This window comes from Curcuma longa, chromosome 16 (assembly GCF_044706935.1).
Source record: "Curcuma longa cultivar G26 ecotype Majalengka, Jawa Barat chromosome 16, ITB_CL_G26_1.1, whole genome shotgun sequence".
Lineage (NCBI taxonomy): Eukaryota > Viridiplantae > Streptophyta > Magnoliopsida > Zingiberales > Zingiberaceae > Curcuma > Curcuma longa.
In genome coordinates, this window is record NC_133876.1 from 9,398,572 (window position 1) to 9,418,288 (window position 19,717).

The window sequence follows — 19,717 nt, forward strand, 5'->3', positions numbered from 1 at the left end:
CCAGGTGCATGATTGTTCATATTGCAGTTACATATGGAGAAAACTCGGTACATGATTGTTTCATTACAATCCCTTATCATCGCAATGAGATTAGTCATGGGACATTGTTTGCTCTTCATATTCATTGTGGACTCTGATTATCATTTTTGTCATGTTTATTGTCTTCTCAGACAGATGAATCAAGCAAGAATTCAAGCTCTGCAACCATATCTTATTACTGGAATGATCAAACTGCCATGAACCGAGCAGCATCAGAATTGTTTTCTGATAAACAAGAACTCGCCCAGCATTATAGTGCGGGGGCAACCAACTGACAACTTGGTATTCAAAAACATGGACTCTATATCTTGTTGCGAGTCTGACTCAGACAAACTAACTCAGCATGTTTCCTTGAAAGAACAAGAACTTGGCATCAGAAACCATGAATTCAGCAGCATGTATCTTATTGTCGGAGTAATTCAGCAGGAAATCAACATAGAACCACAAACTCACAATCTTAACAGACTGAATGGTTAAGCAAATAACTCAGCACTGTAGAACATGAAATCAGCATCAATAATCTATCGTCCGAGCACTCGCTGTGACTGAGGTAATCTTTCAGATTCCTATTTTCCATTTCAGAATATGAAAAGAGCACCATCAGAATCTTCTTCAGAAACAAACTCACTCAGCATTATAGTATCTTATTTGCGAGAGCTATCAAACAACTTGGGATTAAAAAAAGAACTGAACTCAGCATCAGTATCTCACAAGAGCAGGATTCAGACAAGAACCCCAGCATCTTTTTCAGAAAGAACAAGAACTTGGCATCTAAAACCAGTGAGCTCAGCAGCATGTACCCAACTGATGGAGTAATCAAACAAGAAGTCGACATCAAAAACCACTAACTTGGGAGATTAACGGCATGAAGTCACCTTCAGTAGTTTACTGTCTGATTACTCAACCAACTTGTTGCGAATCAGGTAAACTTTCGTGCATCATTTTTCTCATTTTCAAATGAGATTCGCATGATTTTGCTCTTTCATACTGCATCTTTAGCCTGACCCATGATATGGTATTTATTCCTAAATTTACCAAAATCATAGACTTCCAATGCTCGGTTATTTCGTAGGGGATACGTTTGGGTGACACTTACTAGTTTTGATGCTTTAGAACTTAAAAATAAGATTCCAAAAATTAGAGACCAACTCAACTGCTAAATTGAAGGACCAGCAATCCAACGACTTTCATTTTTTTATAGAAAAAAAACATCGAATTACAATTTTAAGAATTTTTTCGCCTGCATTTGTCGTCACTATCGGACCATCTAATTGAAATTATAGAAAGAAACGTGACAAGATGCTACATACACACATTGCATTTGGTAGAGTTATGGACAAAAGGAGCATCTTAGAAACCATTCCGTTCAATATGCTGTTTGATGATACTCAATTTACTTTAGGTAGCGAATTAGTGGAAGGGAGGGGACGAATTGATACTATTTCACCATTTACTAGACGCAGAATTATTCAAAGAGTGGATTTTCAATCTATCTTTGGATTGTTTTTTTGACAAAAATTCCAGACTCAAAATTTCCTCCTAATTTGTAAAATGTCATTCTTGTCAGAGTTGAACATTTAGCTCATAGAACCGAATTGAATTTATTTATGTTCAAACATATTTATTTATTCGAGGATACATGATCTATAAATAATCCTTTTTCTAGAAGATCTTTGCCTCTTAGGTGTGGTCCGCCCTTCCATTATTTGCTCTCGCAAGTAAACACATTATAAGCATTAGATGAGTGTTTACCCGCATAGAATAGGACTATGCATCGACCAAAGAAACTGGTTCTCGATGTCCACATCAGCAAAAAGGAACGAAAATTTAATATTTTTTCCCACCCCTACTCGCAAAAAAAAAGAGAGAAGGCTATACAACACACAAACTAAAATATTTGGACCTCGATGCAAAATTCTCCTGCATTCATGAGCAATAAACAATGCCGGATTACTTGATTACTTCGCTCGTCTCCTTCTGCGCGGGAACAAGAGGAAGAGCACCATCAGCATCGACAAGAAACGCTCCTCCACCTCCTTCCCAAATTGCCATCCATTATTTATACTCCCTCCCTCTCGCTTCTCCTATGCTTTACTCTTTGCAGGTGGTCAGCGCGGCGCCATGGCGAGCGAGCACCCGAGGACTGGTAGCAGCCGGAGCTCGGCCGACAGTTTCCGGGACGCGTCCGGCGTCTTCCTCGAGAGCGGCGCGAGCGACGACGAGGAGGACCTGGGGAAGGCGGCACGGGAGAAGCTGCCGGTCTACGGCCGCGCGCGGAAGGGGAGCGTGCGGCCGGACGTGGCGGATTTCAGCGGCGAGGTTGAATTCCGGCGCCTCGGACTCCACGAGAAGAAGCTTCTGCTGGAGAAAATCTTCAAGGTGGTGGAGGAGGACAACGAGCGGTTCCTCAAGCGCCTCCGAGAACGAATCGACCGGTTACTCCCATAGCTTTCTTGGAATCAATAATGTGCACCATTATGCTTGAGCCAGCAGACTATTGCTAATAATTTTTGATAGACATGACAAATTTTAACAAAAAATATATCTTTTTATGAAAGATGTATTTTTTGGGGTCAAGGGTTTTTGGATTAGTTGATAAACTTATGCAGCTATGTTTGAGCAACTTTTCCGTAAAGTCTGTTGTTTGATAAGTTTGAGTTTTCTGCTTGCTGAAAAGAAACTTGTGTTGCTACATGGGCTGGTCGGTTTGACATATATGAAAATGGAACAGGGTGGGATTGGAACTTCCAAAAATTGAGGTTCGATACGAGAATCTGTCACTGGAGGCAGATGTTTATGTTGGTAGCAGAGCTCTTCCTTCCCTGTGGAATACCACGCTGAACATCTTAGAGGTACAGACTGACTCAAATCTGAACTTGAGAATTCTTCATTACATTCCATACAAATATATTCCAAGAAGAGTGCGACAAGATACACATGTAAATAGAAGACAATGAATACTATATACAGAGGAGGTGACTGATATAAAAACAAAAGAAATGATCATGTGGGAGAAACAAGTTCAATATATTAGCTTATTATCCATTTTTTGTACATCATAAATATTCATTCAAAATTTGTCACTAGGTGTACTTCATCATCCTTAAACATTTTTCTCCGAATCTAATGTGAAATTGAAATTTATTACCTGGTTATAGTTTTCATATGTTTTAAGTGAGATGTCTTAGTCATTCCTTCAATATATATATATATATATGTGTGTGTGTGTGTGTGTGTGTGTGTGTAATCCTACAAGTTTCTCTACTTATAAGAAAGATTATATATATATATAAACTCAGCAATAAATTTTGTATTCAATCTGATAATCATTTGTACAGTTCTTTTTATTTATATGATGGGAATTCTTTCTGAACCATCCAGGGTTTTTTTGGTCTTCTGCAACTCTCTCCATCCAAGAAAAGGACCATAAATATTCTTGACAATGTCAGTGGAATACTGAAGCCATCAAGGTATCGGGATAAGTTATCTGGGAAATTCTAATAAAGCATTAATATACAGTATGTTATTAGTATAGCACTTGAAAAGAAATTACACAAAAGTAAGAAAGGTTAGACTCAAGTGAAACTTGTGCTGATGGGAGAAAACACGACTAGTTTATCGAACCCTACAAGGCTACAAAGCACCTAAAACAAGAGAAGAATTCATTTGATTTTAGATAAATTGCTTCTGTATTTGACATAAGAACTTTTACCGACACCCATAAAGGCAGAAGTTTGTTATAGTTATGAAAGCCCAACAGTTTCTCAGTTTTTGATATCTTACACATTGTCAGGATGACTTTGCTTCTTGGACCTCCAGCATCAGGGAAGACAACACTCTTGCTTGCACTAGCTGGGAAACTTGATAATTCTCTTAGGGTATGCTTATTTGTACTTTTACCACATGGCATTAGCATCAACTAGTCTCTGATAGTTAAACTAGAACAAACCTTTTCAAAGAATTTATTTGTATTGGATGTCTTTGCTTTGCTTTCAGAAATCAGGTAGAATTACATATTGTGGCCATGAACTATCGGAATTTGTTCCCCAGAGAACATGTGCATATATCAGTCAATTAGACCTTCACAATGGAGAGATGACAGTTCGAGAAACCCTTGACTTCTCTGGACGGTGTTTGGGTGTGGGTACAAGGTATGAAATGCTGTCAGAATTGTCAAGACGGGAGAGATATGCTGGAATTAAGCCAGACCCTGAAATTGATGCTTTCATGAGGGCTACATCAATCAAGGGGCAGAAAACCAGTATAGCAACAGACTACATCCTGAAGGTTCCTGACCTCATTTTTTAGTACGCGTTCTATCCTTCATTAAGCTGGAACTAATAACACTGATTCTTTGAATGATGCAAAATAGGTACTTGGTCTGGATATTTGTGCAGACATCCTTGTTGGTGATGAAATGAGAAGAGGCATCTCTGGGGGACAAAAAAAACGAATGACCACTGGTATGTAGCAAACAGAAATTGACAGGAAAGTAAGATTTCAATCATCATTTGTAATTGCCTAGCTTTGACGTCCACATGTTCTAAAACAAGAAATTATTTTCTTCAACACTTGCTAGGCATATGTTGAAGCCTAAAAGTATTGGATCTTTGTTTCAGGAGAGATGTTGACTGGTCCTGCAAGAGCATTGTTCATGGATGAAATATCTACTGGACTTGACAGCTCTACCACTTTTCAGATAGTCAAGTTCATCAGACAAATGGTTCATGTCCTGGGTGGAACAGTGTTGATTTCTCTTCTACAACCTGCACCTGAGACATTTGAACTTTTTGATGATGTTATATTACTTTCTGAGGGCCAAATCATATACCAAGGTCCTCGAGAGAATGTTCTTGAGTTCTTTGGATCTCTTGGTTTCAAATGTCCTGAAAGGAAAGGGGTTGCAGATTTTCTTCAAGAGGTAACTTCAAAAAAGGATCAAGAACAGTACTGGTATATCAAGGACCAATGTTACCATTATATTTCAGTCTCAGAGTTTGTGCAGCATTTTAAATCATTTCATGTTGGAAAACGGCTTTCAGAGGGCCTAGTTGTTCCTTATGATAGAAGGAAAACACATCGTGCTGCACTCACTAGAGAAAAATATGGCATCTCTAAATGGGAACTTCTCAAGGCTTGCTTGTCAAGAGAATGGTTGCTAATGAAACGCAATTCATTTCTTTATGTTTTCAAAACTACCCAAATAACCATACTTTCATTGATAGCCATGACTGTGTTTCTGAGAACTACAATGCATCATAACACAATTGCCGATGGTGACAAGTTCTATGGCTCATTGTTTTACAGTTTGGTCAATGTGATGTTTAATGGGATGGCAGATATATCGATGACCATCGATAAGTTGCCAGTTTTCTATAGACAGAGAGATTTCTTATTTTTCCCACCATGGGCTTTTGGATTGGCATATTGGCTCCTGAAGATTCCTCTATCCTTGTTGGAATCTGGAATATGGATTATCCTGACATATTACTCAATTGGTTTTGCTCCCTCCGTTGGACGGTATGTAGTTAAGGATTTGTTATATATCCTCTATTTCATCAATTGCTCTGAATTAAATGTGATAAAATTGTTACATCTCATCTATACTTAATTTGGCAGTTTCTTCCGTCAGTTCCTAGCACTCTTCCTTGTACATCAAGTGTCTCTCTCTCTTTTCCGCTTTATTGCCGCAGCTGGAAGAACTATGGTCATGGCCAATACATTTGGAACATTTGCTCTACTTATTGTGTTTGTTCTAGGAGGATTCGTCGTCTCTAAAGGTTTTTATCTTCTAGGAGATGTTCTTTGCACCTCTTCTTGTAATTTCTTTAGATTATATATTTAGAAAGTCTTTCTTTCTATTTAATTAGTAACTAATGTTCACAAATGTTATTGGAATCTGATGTTGAATCACTGTGTAACTCCTCCCTAGTATATGAATTCGTGTTGGATCATAAACTCATCTTCGCCCTTTCTGTATGTGAGCAGATGATATCAAGCCCTGGTGGATCTGGGGTTACTGGAGTTCTCCGATGATGTATGGGCAAAATGCCATAGCTATTAATGAGTTCCTTGACCATAGATGGAACGCCGTAAGATTATTTTCATGTTCCTTAAGCATTCTATACACCTAAAGGAACATACTGATAAACACTTAGATTTATAATTATGAACTCTTGTAATCAGAATGACAACACAGGACATATGAAACTTAATGCATGTCTTCATCTTTGTTACAGCCAAACAATGACACCAATGTAAATGCACCAACAATAGGAACAGCCATTCTAAAATCTCGAGGACTGTTTGTTGATGGTTATTGGTATTGGATTTCTATCGGAGCCCTTGTAGGCTTTGCTATTCTCTTCAATATGTTGTTTATACTTGCACTTACCTTTTTGAACCGTAAGTTGTCAGTTCATATAACTAATTTGGTTTTTCATTTTCACATGAGTTAGTCTGATGGAATTATCTGTGTATAGCTATTGGAAGTTCTCAACATTTTGTCATTGATGAGGAATCAGAAAGTAACAAAAGAAAGAATTTGTTAGCAGACAGAGACCGGAGTTTTGAACTGATAGGAAGTAGTAGGAAATCTGCTACACCTGATTTAGAAGGTTAGTTTGTCTAATGGAATTTACTTTTAAAATTTATGACATCTTTTTTGTTATCTTCTTAAGTTTAGTGCAGTATATGAGATAGACAGTGATGAGTGGTTACTCAAGTAATTCAGCCATCATAAATTCATATATAATATAATGAGATAGATTTTAAATCATATGCATGACACCATCATGTGTTTAAATATTAGGATTTAAATTCTAATAGGTTGTTAATGGGCTATAACAGAAGTTCTGTTTTGGCTGTTTTTTTAAAATGTATTCAATTGTTTCTGAAACTCTTAATTCTATATGCTGATGTAGCTGCTGATCGAAGAAACAGCTTGGAGATTGAGAGTTTCAATTCTTCAGTTCATCCAGCTAGGAGGGGAATGGTGCTGCCTTTTCAGCCGCTTTCTCTTGCTTTCAAACATGTGAACTACCATGTTGATATGCCTGCAGTAAGTCAATAGTTACAAATAAGCTACCTGAGAGTGTACTCGTTGTAGATCATACAACAATTGTTTGAGATACTCCTTTCTTTCCAATTTGTCTAGAATTACAATACATGGATGGCATACCTGAAATTAAGTAGATCATGTACAGTGGATAATTCTATCAAGTAGCCATCTTTGTTTTGAATCATGCTTATCCAAAAAAGCTTCAAGCTAAAATGGTTATATTGCAGAAATGGAGGCAGTATAATCCATGATTCCTGAATGGCCATTTTGTGTGAATTGCTTTCTTAGAATCGTTTTTCTTATTTCTGTGAACAAATTTCACTGAGCTTGCTTCTTTTTCATGCGTATTTTAGCTAATTTAATCATGCATCACTTAGGGAATATTGGCAAAATAAAAAATGATACCAGTTCACCGAAGAACAATTTAAGAAAATTCTGTTTAGAAAAAGAATAAAGAAATTTAGTGTGAGTTTTCCACTCTTATGAAGGGATGACTTATTAACATGCATATATACAAGGGGGAATGTGCATAGGAGAATACACATATAGAGGAACATTCAAAATTATGGTGAATTCTAGCACCAGATTTCCCGATTTTGTATCTTTTCAAGCAATATTCTCCTATAGAAGAAACATTAAGAAAGGAAAGTTATCATGACTTGATCCTACTTCCTATATCAGGAAATGAAGGACCAAGGAGTCAAGGAAGATCATCTCAAATTGCTATCTGATGTAAGTGGTGCATTGAGGCCTGGAGTGCTGACTGCATTGGTTGGAGTTAGTGGAGCAGGAAAGACTACCTTAATGGATGTTCTGGCAGGAAGAAAAACTGGGGGTTATATTAAAGGCCGTATCAGCATTTCTGGCTATCCTAAAAAGCAAGAAACATTTGCTCGGATTAGTGGTTACTGTGAACAAAATGACATCCACTCACCTTATGTGACTGTTTATGAATCACTTGTATACTCTGCTTGGCTGCGTCTTGCCCCAGAAATTGACAAGGAAACACGAGAGGTTGGTTAAACAATCAAATTTTCTGTTTTTACTTTTTTTTTTCAGGTCGGGAACCAATTCAGTACTGACAAGGATTCTATTCTAAGAAATTTTTCCTGAATTTTGTGTGTGTCTGTGTTTTTTTTTTTTTTTTTGGGGGGGGGGGGGGGGGGGCAGGTATGGAAATAGTAGGATTCTCAAACCCAATCCATGTCCTTTTATTCCAAAGTTCTGTTTCTGCTTGGTTATTTTCACAGATCGAGTTTAGAATATGTTTATGTTAATCATCATTACAGATTTCATTGGGAAGTCAACTATTGATCTTTTATTCTAGTTTCTACAGTTGATGTTTGCAGGCCACTTTATCTGCTCCAAAATGGTGATTTCTTTCATGCAATACATTATTTGTCCAGTCAAATAGGTGATGAGAGATATCAAATGTGATTTCAATATGTATGAAATGGATGTCAGAAAAAAAAACACAGATGCTCACACCAATGAATTTGTTCACCTATTACCATGGCACACCCCTGCCACTATGAAAAGTATTTGATTGAGACTTTAATGAAGGCGTGCTTGTTTATTTCATTCTAAAGGTTTTTCTGTGGCATGTTTATGTTTTTTCTTGAACTGACTGTGTTGCTAGGCTTATTTCTTAGAGAAAAAAGGTTGTGGGCTATGTCTATTCATGTTTACTGTTACATGAAGATTGGAGCATTTTCCTGCTTGGATATTTTGAAATGCCAGGCAGAGATAAACAGAGACTTCGATCATATTGTACACTTGATTATTACTACAAGATTATTTTGCTTGAAGTGATGATATAATGGATAATACTTGTGTTTTCATACTCTAGATGTTTGTGGAGGAGGTCATGGAGTTAGTTGAATTGGATGTAATCAGAGATGCTCTGGTTGGCCATCCGGGAATTGATGGTTTATCAACTGAGCAGAGGAAAAGACTCACAATTGCTGTTGAGCTGGTCGCAAATCCATCCATTATTTTCATGGACGAGCCAACATCAGGTCTAGATGCTAGAGCTGCAGCCATAGTCATGCGGACAGTGAGAAACACAGTGAACACTGGACGAACTGTTGTTTGTACAATCCACCAACCAAGCATAGACATATTTGAATCTTTCGATGAGGTTCTTGACCCTTTAATTTCTTTTTAAGTTTATATATATATATATATATATATATATATATATATATATATATATATATAGGGGCTTATTTTTTATTTTGGTTTCCAGCTACTTTTGATGAAGATGGGAGGTCAAATTATATATGCTGGAGCAATTGGGCATCACTCTCGCAAGGTTATAGAATACTTTCAAGTGAGTTCCAACTTTATATATTACCTTTTATGGCTTAGTAACATGTCTCAAATTCTCATAGGTTGATTTTAGAATGTCGACATCTGATTTCCTTCAACTTTGTCCTCCTAGAAAATCTTTTTTTCACATCTTCCATCTTTCCATTCTTGAAAATCTGGGAAGAACCTTTCATTTTCACTGCAGTGGCACTAGTAAAATCTTGAAAGGTCCAGACGTTTGCCTCACATTCCAAAATTCTAGCTTGACCACCAAATCTCTGCATGGCGCCTCAAATCAAACCGCACTTTTCCAAGATGTCTTTCTATCTGTAAGTAGGTTTAGTGAGTTTAAATATCCATCGCGTAGACATTTGACATTTGGTTTCTAGAAGGATAATCCAAGAGGGATAAAAAGGATTAGGTGTAGAATAAACATGGAATAAAGATGAGCAACAAGCATTAGGAAGACCAGTACCACATACAGGCATGACTATAGTTGCCTTGGAAGCAATTCCAGTCCAATTGGATCACTTATTTAAATCATAAATTTGAACAACTCTCAAAATATTAGACAGATTAAATGACCTGAGAAAAGTATCAATATAGTTCTATACACTTTTTGGTTTCCAGTTATTGGTCATTTATATTAGTTTTTATGTGCCTTTATGCTATAATACCCAAGTACTTTTCAAAAATGCCTAAATTTACTCGCATTTAACCAAAACGATTTCCCTTCAGGCAGTTCCTGGGGTTCCTAAGATTACTGAAGGCTATAACCCGGCAACATGGATGCTGGAAGTAACTTCTCCTTCAGTTGAGGATAGCATTAACGTGGATTTTGCTCAAGTATATGCTCACTCCTCTCTTTACCGGTATGTAGATGTTGTGTATCATAATGCAATCAAATAAGTTCATATTCACTTTCTTTTGGCCTACCCAGTTTATCAAACGAAGTGAAAAATATGTACGTCTATTTCTATTATCCAGGAAAAATAAGCAAATTATCAAGGCACTATTTGTTCCTTCAGTGGATTCGGAGGACTTACATTTTCCAACGAAATATGCCCAGAGTTTCGGTACTCAATGCATAGCTTGTTGTTGGAAACACTACTGGTCATATTGGAGAAACCCACAATATAATGGTGTCCGATTCTTCATTACAATTGTCATCGGCCTTATTTTTGGCACCATGTTTTGGCAAAAGGGTGATAATATGTAAGCTTCTTTACCTTTCTTCAATAATCGTGTTCTTGTCACACAACATGATTACAGAACACTGAACACATACAATATAAGATGATAAAAAAATGGTTATAAGCAATATTAGAACCCTTGATGCTTTCTCTTTTCATTCTTTTTCAATTGCACTTTCTTTTCCATTGACTAGTTATTCTACACCCTTAATGAATAATTTGTCATCCTAAAGTATCAAATTGATATTTTTGAACCATATCTATGAATTTTGGTAGAAGCTAACTACTGGTAGAGCAAGCTTCCAACCTTAGGATATTTCATGGGACTTTTCAAGCATAAAAATCAAATGGTAATGGTGGATAAGATAAACTTCTATTCTTGAAAATTTCAGTCTAGTTTGTTCCAATTTATCTAGTTGCTAAAAAACAAATTTTCTATGCATAGAATAGTTGCTGAAGATGTAAGCATCTTAATATTTGTCTACGTGACACAGAAACAAGGAACAAGATGTTTTGGATCTAGTTGGAGCTATATATGCTGCTATTTTCTTTCTTGGAGCTACCAATGCTATCACAGTGCAACCGGTTGTGGGTATTGAAAGGACTGTCTTTTATCGTGAACGAGCAGCAGGGATGTATTCGGCCCTGGCTTATGCATTTGCTCAAGTAAGTTAAAAATCTTTCATGTCTTTTTAGTAAAGTGACACAGTTTCCTTTTGTTTTGTTTTTAGATGCACATCAATGTTGAGTTATTCAAAATGCTTTTTGTTTTGGACTTGGGGTAGATTTTCTATTCTTCCACTCTTGTTTCTTCATGTTAAATAAACTCGAAGAAACCCAGCAAACAATGGAGTAGGGGAAAACTCGGTTATATCTCTCACTTAAAATGTATGCATCTGTTTGAATTCTAATGTGTAAGGATATATTGGAGCAACCAATGAACTACATGAATACAAAACTCATTTGGTTTATAGACAAAAGTTATGTGGCAGTGTACTCATAAAAAAAGCAAAGATTACAAAACCAGAAAATAGCATCACGATCAATCAGCTAAATGCAAAAAATATATTCTTCCACCAAGGACCTAGGCGACGATGAAGAGAAAATTGAAAATGAAGAAAACAATGCAATTAACATAAACAATCAAACACATTAGTGAATTGATATGGTTTGACTTTGAACCCTCTGCCCACAGGAAAGGAGATAGTTACTATGATGGCCGTGAGTTTTGGAGAATGAAAAACACTAATCCAGATAACTTCCTTATGGGTGAATCAATAAACCCTAATGGGTTAAAGGTTTCAAGGACAAGGAGTTATTGATAGAGATACAAGCGTCTTGTTGAGAGTTCCTCAATGTGGGTTCCTAATCGGTAGGATTGTTATCATCCAAGCTATCTTAAAATATCTCACAAATCCTTCAAAGTGAAAGAATGGTGATATTTGATGATTTGTTGCCAACATTTCTTACATATGATTTCTTCCAACTCCCTATCAAATCCATGCTGCATAATTATATTTGTAGCCTCTTTCGTGCAATATATTTTCCAATATTTAACGAATCAAGTATCTATTAGCCCTATCAACAATAAAATCATTCGATTAATTTTTTTTCCTGTCGTAGAGCTTTTTAAAACCTATAATTAGTCAATCAAGTATCGATTAAGCTTATGAACAAGAAAATCATGAAAAATATTGGGGCAATAACTATGATTTCCTAACCGACATGAGAAATCTTCAATTTTCTTTGGTTTTGCAGGTTGCAGTCGAGATGGTATACATACTAACACAGGGGCTGATCTACACCCTGCTCCTCTTCCCCATGATTGGCTTTGGCTGGCACACGAGCAACTTCCTTTGGTTCTTATTCTTCATTATAGCATGTTTTTCCTACTTCATTCTCTATGGTATGATGGTGGTAGCACTCACACCTAACCACCAAACTGCGGCAATCATCTCGAGTTTCTTCTACACCTTCTGGAACTTGTATGCAGGCTTCCTAATCACCCGCCCGGTAAGTGTTTGGCATTGCACATAAGTACATGATTCTCCTGAGCATTCTAGTTTTTTCCACAAACGAAAGACCAAGATTAAATTGGCCGCATATCAAACAGGTCCATGTTATTTACTTGAGCTCCCTTTATACTAGTTTTTACCATTTGTGATCTCTTCTATCCGTCGTAGTAGTTTTAATTAGGAATATTCTACCAAAGGCTCCCTTCGTGATTGATATCTACAAAAATATGCCTTTATAATTTATATTTTTAACCAAAAAGCAATTAGGATCTATGTTTTTTCTTCATAGTAGCCTTGGCTATGATTTTGTTTTCCATCCAAAAAGTTCAGCAAGCTGGTTTGGGGATCGATTTGTTGGTAGATTTAGGGCCTGAAATTGTATTACTAGATACCTAGAAGCCTGACATGTTTAACTTGTAGTGTCTCAAAGCTAAACATGAAGAACAACATAGAATATGCTGCAAGCTAATTGCAAATCAGTTTGCAGCAAGATTTAGGAGCAAAGACATATGTCTAGAGACCCAGACACTTAAAAATGTTTGACTTTGGGTGTTTAAAGCTAAACAAAGGAATTGCGGCAAGCTGCTTTACGAGCAAAAATCCATTTTTAAGCACTTGGAAACTTGAGATGTTCAAGTTTAGAGTGTCTAAAGCTAAACAAAAGGAACAAAAGAAAATCTGATTTCATTGCTCAAGCTGATTTGCAAATTAGCATATATGCCCTATGAAAAATGACAAAATGTATTGCTAGCTGATTGCAAATTCATTTTTAGACCTCGCGCAAATTCGAAATGTTTAACTTTGGATAAATTTATGATTTTCACACCTCAACTTGATACGCATATCGGCTTGTGACATCCTTACAATCCCCTTATAATATCACTTTACATTTGTGATTTTGCAGTCAATGCCTGTATGGTGGAGGTGGTATTGCTGGGGTGACCCAGTCGCTTGGACGATATATGGTCTTGTGGCATCCCAACTTGGACAAAACGACGAATTGATTGAGATCCCCGGAGAAAGCAGTGTTACAGTGAAGCAATTCCTGAAACACTACTTTGGCTATCAACATAGTTTCCTTGCCTATGTGGCTTTGGCTCACTTGGCTTTCATCTTCCTCTTCTTCTTCCTCTTTGTTTACTGTATCAAGTACCTCAACTTCCAGAAAAGATGAGAAAAGTTAGAAATCGTCAGCACATTTGGAATTAGCATATACTTTGATAAATAAGAGGATACATCACTACTATCATAGCCATAGCCCTTGCTGAATTTACCAAAGAAGAAAATGGTGTATTTGTCACTATGGATGATTCATCAAGAACAGACTCTTTTCTTGTGCTTATTTTGCTTCTTCAGGAGGTTGTTTTATGGGTGTAACTTTTGTGGTGAACACATGGATTGTAAGTTCAAATAAGAATGTGTTTCAGTTTAACATGAAGGAACAAGAGGGATTGCATATCGAAATTGTACATTAGTTATGTTCGAGTCGTCTCTCTCTAACCGATCCACCTCGGTAGTCATTGCCCCTTCATCTTCTCTCCCAAGATGTAACATGGAGTTCAAGATCCTCGTGTAGATGAAGAAATAATTATTATTATAAGTTATGAAAGTTTATGACTGGTGGAGGAAGTGATTGCTAAGCTAAAGGAAGAAGAAGGCCATAAAAAATATTTTTGGTAGCACAATCAAATAAATATTTTCTTCAATATAAAATATATATACACGTACGTTCAAGTTACCTTGAGCAAACATACCCTTCTTAACCAAAAATAAAATTTTTACCTTTAGTAAGGTGCAAATAAAAATCAATATTTATTTTATTAGAAAACTATCAAACAAGTAGCTGGTTTGCCCGAGTGGTTAAGGGGGAAGACTTAAGATCTTCTGCACATAAGTGCGCATGGGTTCGAACCCCATAGCCAGCAGTGTTTTAATATCTTATTACACATTTTGTTTTTTTTTATATCAAATTATATATATATAGTTTTTTTGTATTTTTTTTTTGCTTTTATTATGATATACAAAAGAAACAGGATCAATCTCTTCATTGCTTGCATGAAACATTTTTCGAAAAGAATTTATATGTAAGATCGCAACTCCTTTGTTTCGGAGAGAATTAATATGTAAGATCGCAACTCCTTTGCCTCGAGGCTTAGATAAGGATGGCACGAGACAAGTAGAGCTTACCATCTTCTTTAACACTTTTCTTGCTGAGGATTGTTAGGTAAATGAGGCACAGATAAGGATGGCATGAGATAAATAGAGCACATCATTTCCTTCGACGCTTTTCCCGACGACGATCATTACCATCTAGCAATATGTAGGATCGCAACTCCGGTGCTCTGAGGGCTAGGTAAGAACGGTATGAGACAAGTTCTCATTGTCGTAAAAGACTTCACACTATGAGAGCGAGCGGCGTCGACATACAACTCATAGTTAAGTTTTTATGGTTGTTCAGATCTTAGGCTTTTGTATATATTGATGTAGTTTGTTATTTTTAATCCAAATATCCAAGTTTTACGATCTGATTCAAATCTAACTGCAGTATAAAATTACTCACCGATATTAAATCTCCCAAACTCTGTATCGGTAGTAGAAACTACAACTCAACTACATCTAGTGGATCAAAGTGCCTTCGAGTTGAAGTTCATCCTAAATCAACTCATTCATTTGGCTTGAACTTGAAACAAAAAAGTGATCTTGGATCTACAACGATAACAAATGCAACAAGCTTAGAAGACAATATTCCACAGCTCAATTTCAACTCAAAAACACAGCTTTTGTCTATAATGGCCTTCAAAAACGATCGTTGGAAATGTTTTCTCCAATGATTTCATAATCTTACCGGTAAATTTATTACAATAGCAAGAGAAGAATGTAAATTTGACGGGTTTTCCTTTTAAAAATTGTTCCTTTAGCTAAAGAAACAGTAAGAACCAACGTAGGAGCAAAATCGAACGCGCCGAGCGGCTAAACCATAAATTTGACAAAACTCAGAAGCAAGATCCAGAGGGGAAGAAATCTACGGAGTTGATAGATCCATACTAACAAGTTCTACCGGCAGGAAGAACTTCTAGGAAGGCCCGCTCGACTTATCCGACGGTGTCGGCTTAGGCGCCGCGGACGACGTGACGGTACCTCCGGAGGACGCCTCCTCAGCCTCGACAAGCTTACGGAGCCTCGCCTGGAGGACGCGAACGCGGTCCTCCGTCCTCCGGAGCTTCCTCCACCGGTAGGCGAGGTAGGATCCAAGAACACCGTAGACCAAGATGTAGGAACCCCACAAGTAGGGGTAAGTCTCCGCGTGCTCCTTGATCCTGTTCCATTCGCCCACCACTCTTCCTTGCCATCCGGCCGTTGCCTCACTCGACTCGTCTCCGCCTCCGCCGCCGCCGCCACTTCCTTCCTCGCCCGCCATCGCCGCTACTCTCCTGTTTAGGGCAGAAGAATTGGCTGTTTAGGGCAGAAGAATTGGGGAATCGTTGGATTTGTTCGGATAATTTAATTTGGGCGGCCCCCTACTTATTGCTCGCCCGTTAACTTTTTCATTTGACCCCACTAGAGTTTAGTAAATTACATTTCATCTTTCAAGTGTTGTCGGATATAATTTTTTGGATAAAAATTAAAAGAGGTCTTCTGATTATCAAAAGACACAAATACTTCAATCAAAAATATTAAAATATTTTTAATTAAATTAGAATAATTTTAACTATAAAATTAGGTTTTAACCGTACTTTTTTAAAATCAAAATTATCATGTTGTAGCATTGGACCAATTTAGCAAAAACATATTGAAATAACTTTGACTAGTGTTAGGATTTACATCAGAGCAGCCTCTGATATTGTTATAGGTTTTGGTGGAAAATACTGCAATAATATTGAACAATTTTTTAAAATAATTTAATTTAATATTAAAGTATTCAACTGTTTATGTTATAGATCCAAGGGAGCTAGGTATAAGCTTCCTAGCACTTCTTATAACAATTGCCTCCAGAATTATGACTGAACACTCTATAAGATGTCAAAGGGTTCTTAAGAACCTCATATAGTGTACACTATCTAATTGATCAAATCAATTGTGTAGGAGAATTCTGGTTCCTCGCAACAACATTGGCGGTCGGTCCTGAGTCGGAACAATACAGTCTCGGTGTTCTGCCAGTGTTTCAAGTGTTGGTGTTTATAAGTTTCTTTCCTGTTGGCAACTTGATGCAGCACAAGATAAATTGATTGTTCTTAGGTTTGTGGAGTAGAAAGCTAAATGGGAGCTTGATTGTTTGAAGGTTTGGTGGAATAGGAATCTGAAATTTGGGGTAAAGAAGACTAGAAAGCTTATAAAAATTTAGGCATCAACAAACTGTAAGGAGATTACATCTATAATATAGAAAATATAAAAGATTCATAAAGACTAGTCTTAATTGATGCTTTTATTTTATCTAGTGAATCGAATAGGTCTCTACATCAATATTTCTACATCAAACTATGTAGATTCACCATTTACTGAGCCTTGAGTAAGAATTCTTACCATGTCTTCAAGCAGCTCATGGATTTGCTTCCTCGAGTGAAGGGGAGAAGGGTAGACACAGGCACAATCTAATTTTCCATCTCGGATTGTGTCAAACACCGCAATCGATGGACCGACTCCATGGACCGAAGCACAGCCTAAGTAGTCGTCAAGGCCAACCTCTTCTTGCAGCTTGGATGAGTCATGGACCACAGGTTCCTCGAACACACTGATGAGGGCGGTGCGTAGGGATGATGAAGGGGTAAATTGTGGGTTTTCAATGGCTCGGCACATCAGGAAGTTAAGCTCGCCGATGTCCTTTAGATGCTTCTTGTTGTTCATGGCATTGGAGTAGGAATCTTGGCATCTCTTGGCTACCTCCCACAGGCCTTCTCCTTCTTGAATGCTGTGTGTGTTGATGATTGCTGAATGATAAAACCCTGCAAATTACTTGTACATATATAGTTAGTCATCCTCCACTCAGTCAAATTGCCAAGGCAAGTGAGCTACTCACCGATATTGTGATCATGTAGAACCGGATCCAGATACTTGCGGCAATCAATAAGGGTCACAACCGAGTAGGTCTCATACTGATCATTCTCAAATTTTTTTGATGCGTAGGTAGCAAGCATAGCTGCTGCCAAAATGGCTCCACACAGTTTGATTGCTCTTTCTTTGCATTCCTGTGCATGATTCCCATTTCTGAGTCTTAGAATTTTTGATGTGGAGACAAAGTAGACTAGAAAAAATTCAGGGAAGATAAATTTATAGTCTGTAGTTTACTAAGAGAGAAAATGAGGAAAGGAAGACAGTATGAAAGATTCACACACTAAGATAATAATATTCTTCCTCTCTTCTTCTGATTTCCAATTTCCATTATACTAGTAAATGCAAGCAAGCTTTAACTTGAGAAATCTAATTATGTTACAAGCTTGAAGCTTGATAAGATCATCTTTTTTCCTTTTTATTTCAAAGTTTGTTTGTTAATCAAGGTTAACTGATTGCATTGCTAAATCTCATGCATGAACATAACTGTTTTTAATGTTTAGGTGGAAGAAAAATAAGAGAAAAGGACTAAGTGGATGAGTTCTTTGAGGTTCATGTTCTCTCAAGTGTCTACGTCACAAACACAAAAGATGGCTCATCATCTCTAATCATTTTCGGCAGGATTTTATATATATTCTGGACAAAAACAGTGATACAAAAAATAAATTATTTTATGTATTTAAAAATAATTTTTTTAAAAAAATAGTGAGATAATAGTAGAAAGCACACACCGTGAGAAGTTTCTCGGTGTCATCGGCGCCCAGCACCAGCCGCGCCACCTCCGACCGCCGCAACTGGCTGCTGGTGTCTTCGAACCGGAGAGTCGATGTCCTCAGGGCGTTCAGCGAGTAGCCCAGTAAATCCTTCCCCCGCGCCCAGAACGGCTTCCACGCGTCTTGCCTCGGTATCAGCTCCTCGATTTCCCGGTTCAACCCCTCCTCCGGCCCGCCGTCGCCGGCGCTCGACATTAGGCACAGGAGCTCCTTGAGCAAAGCTGCGGCCGCACTCCGGTCGCAGACCGCGGTGTGGAAGCGGAGCGCGACGACAGTCCGGGCCGGATCGGGCATCTGGTAGACCGTGGCGAAGAGGAGCGGGAGGCGATCGGCGCTCGGATCGGACCACGGGTTCTGGTTGAGCTCGTGCTCCAGGACGGCGTGGAAAGGGGAGATCCCCTCCTGCGGCGGAGGGAGGTCGGAGGCGTTGAGGGAGAGGAGGGAGAGAGAGGAGGGATCGGTCAGGGAGAAGGAAGGATGGGCGGCTGAGGCTGCAGTGAGGTGGGCGAGTAGGAGGGGGTGGGAGGCTTGGAGGCGGCGGAGGGCGGAATGGAGGAGGGGGAGGCAGACGGGCTGGGAGAGGAGGAGAGCGAGGACGGTGGTGCCGGTGCCTCCGGGAACAGCCCGGATCCAGCTGTACTCAGTACCGCCGACTGGGCGGCCGGCGGCATCCGCCTCCGACATCTCGTGGATGGAAGAGGAAGATGAGAATCACTTTGCTTGCTAAAACGCTATCTTCTTTCTTCCTTTTTTAGGATAATGTTAGCGATTTTTGTGGTTTTTCTAATGAAGAAATTAGAGCGAGAAATAGCTGTAGTCAGATTAGCTTGTTTGTTTCTGGCCAAGTGTTTAAATGAAATTTCAAACCAAAGATCAACATTATTCACTTACAATAATATTAAGAAATGTTTTTTTACCTTATTCTAAAATCATTCTAATCTCATCTAAAAATGCTTCTAAAGTCACATTCTAATAAATTTATCAATTTTTCTTCTACATGAATATAGACTAGAGTTAGTTTCAAGTCTTTTAGGTTTTAGATGCTCGAGCGGTTGGACATTTGGGTTTGGATTCTTGGATCCTCGAGCACTTAACGCTCGAACAATCTGCACTCAACTCCTTGGCGCTGGACACTCAAGCAACTACTACTCGAGCGTTTGGGTGTTCGGCTAGTTGAGAGCTCAGCTCGGTCACTTGAGCACTTGGGTGCTAGGCCGCTCGAACACTCGATACGATGACTAACTATCTCAAGGGCATATCCTACCGACCTTAGTATGAAGT

At 38.2% G+C, this 19,717-nt stretch overlaps 2 protein-coding genes, 1 non-coding gene and 1 pseudogene across 3 annotated transcripts; 2 read left to right on the forward strand and 2 right to left on the reverse strand.

The window, feature by feature from the left end:
• The first annotated feature begins 1,966 nt into the window (after positions 1–1,966).
• On the forward strand, positions 1,967–13,981 carry LOC141847976 (pleiotropic drug resistance protein 2-like; annotated as a pseudogene).
• Positions 13,982–14,459: 478 nt separating this feature from the next.
• TRNAL-UAA (transfer RNA leucine (anticodon UAA)) lies at positions 14,460–14,542 on the forward strand. Its single transcript has one exon. It is a non-coding gene; the product is annotated as a tRNA-Leu (tRNA).
• Positions 14,543–15,491: 949 nt separating this feature from the next.
• Positions 15,492–16,087, reverse strand: LOC141848055 (uncharacterized). Its single transcript, XM_074736168.1, has one exon. The coding sequence runs from the start codon at positions 16,033–16,035 to the stop codon at positions 15,691–15,693; it is 345 nt and encodes a 114-aa protein (XP_074592269.1). The 5' UTR covers positions 16,036–16,087; the 3' UTR covers positions 15,492–15,690.
• A 917-nt stretch (positions 16,088–17,004) lies between these two features.
• LOC141847810 (uncharacterized) lies at positions 17,005–19,190 on the reverse strand. The gene is made up of 3 exons (XM_074735899.1): positions 18,395–19,190; positions 17,632–17,800; positions 17,005–17,557 (listed from the first exon to the last, which is right to left on the reverse strand). The coding sequence occupies exons 1-3, from the start codon at positions 19,118–19,120 to the stop codon at positions 17,094–17,096; spliced, it is 1,359 nt and encodes a 452-aa protein (XP_074592000.1). The 5' UTR covers positions 19,121–19,190; the 3' UTR covers positions 17,005–17,093.
• Positions 19,191–19,717: the final 527 nt, after the last annotated feature.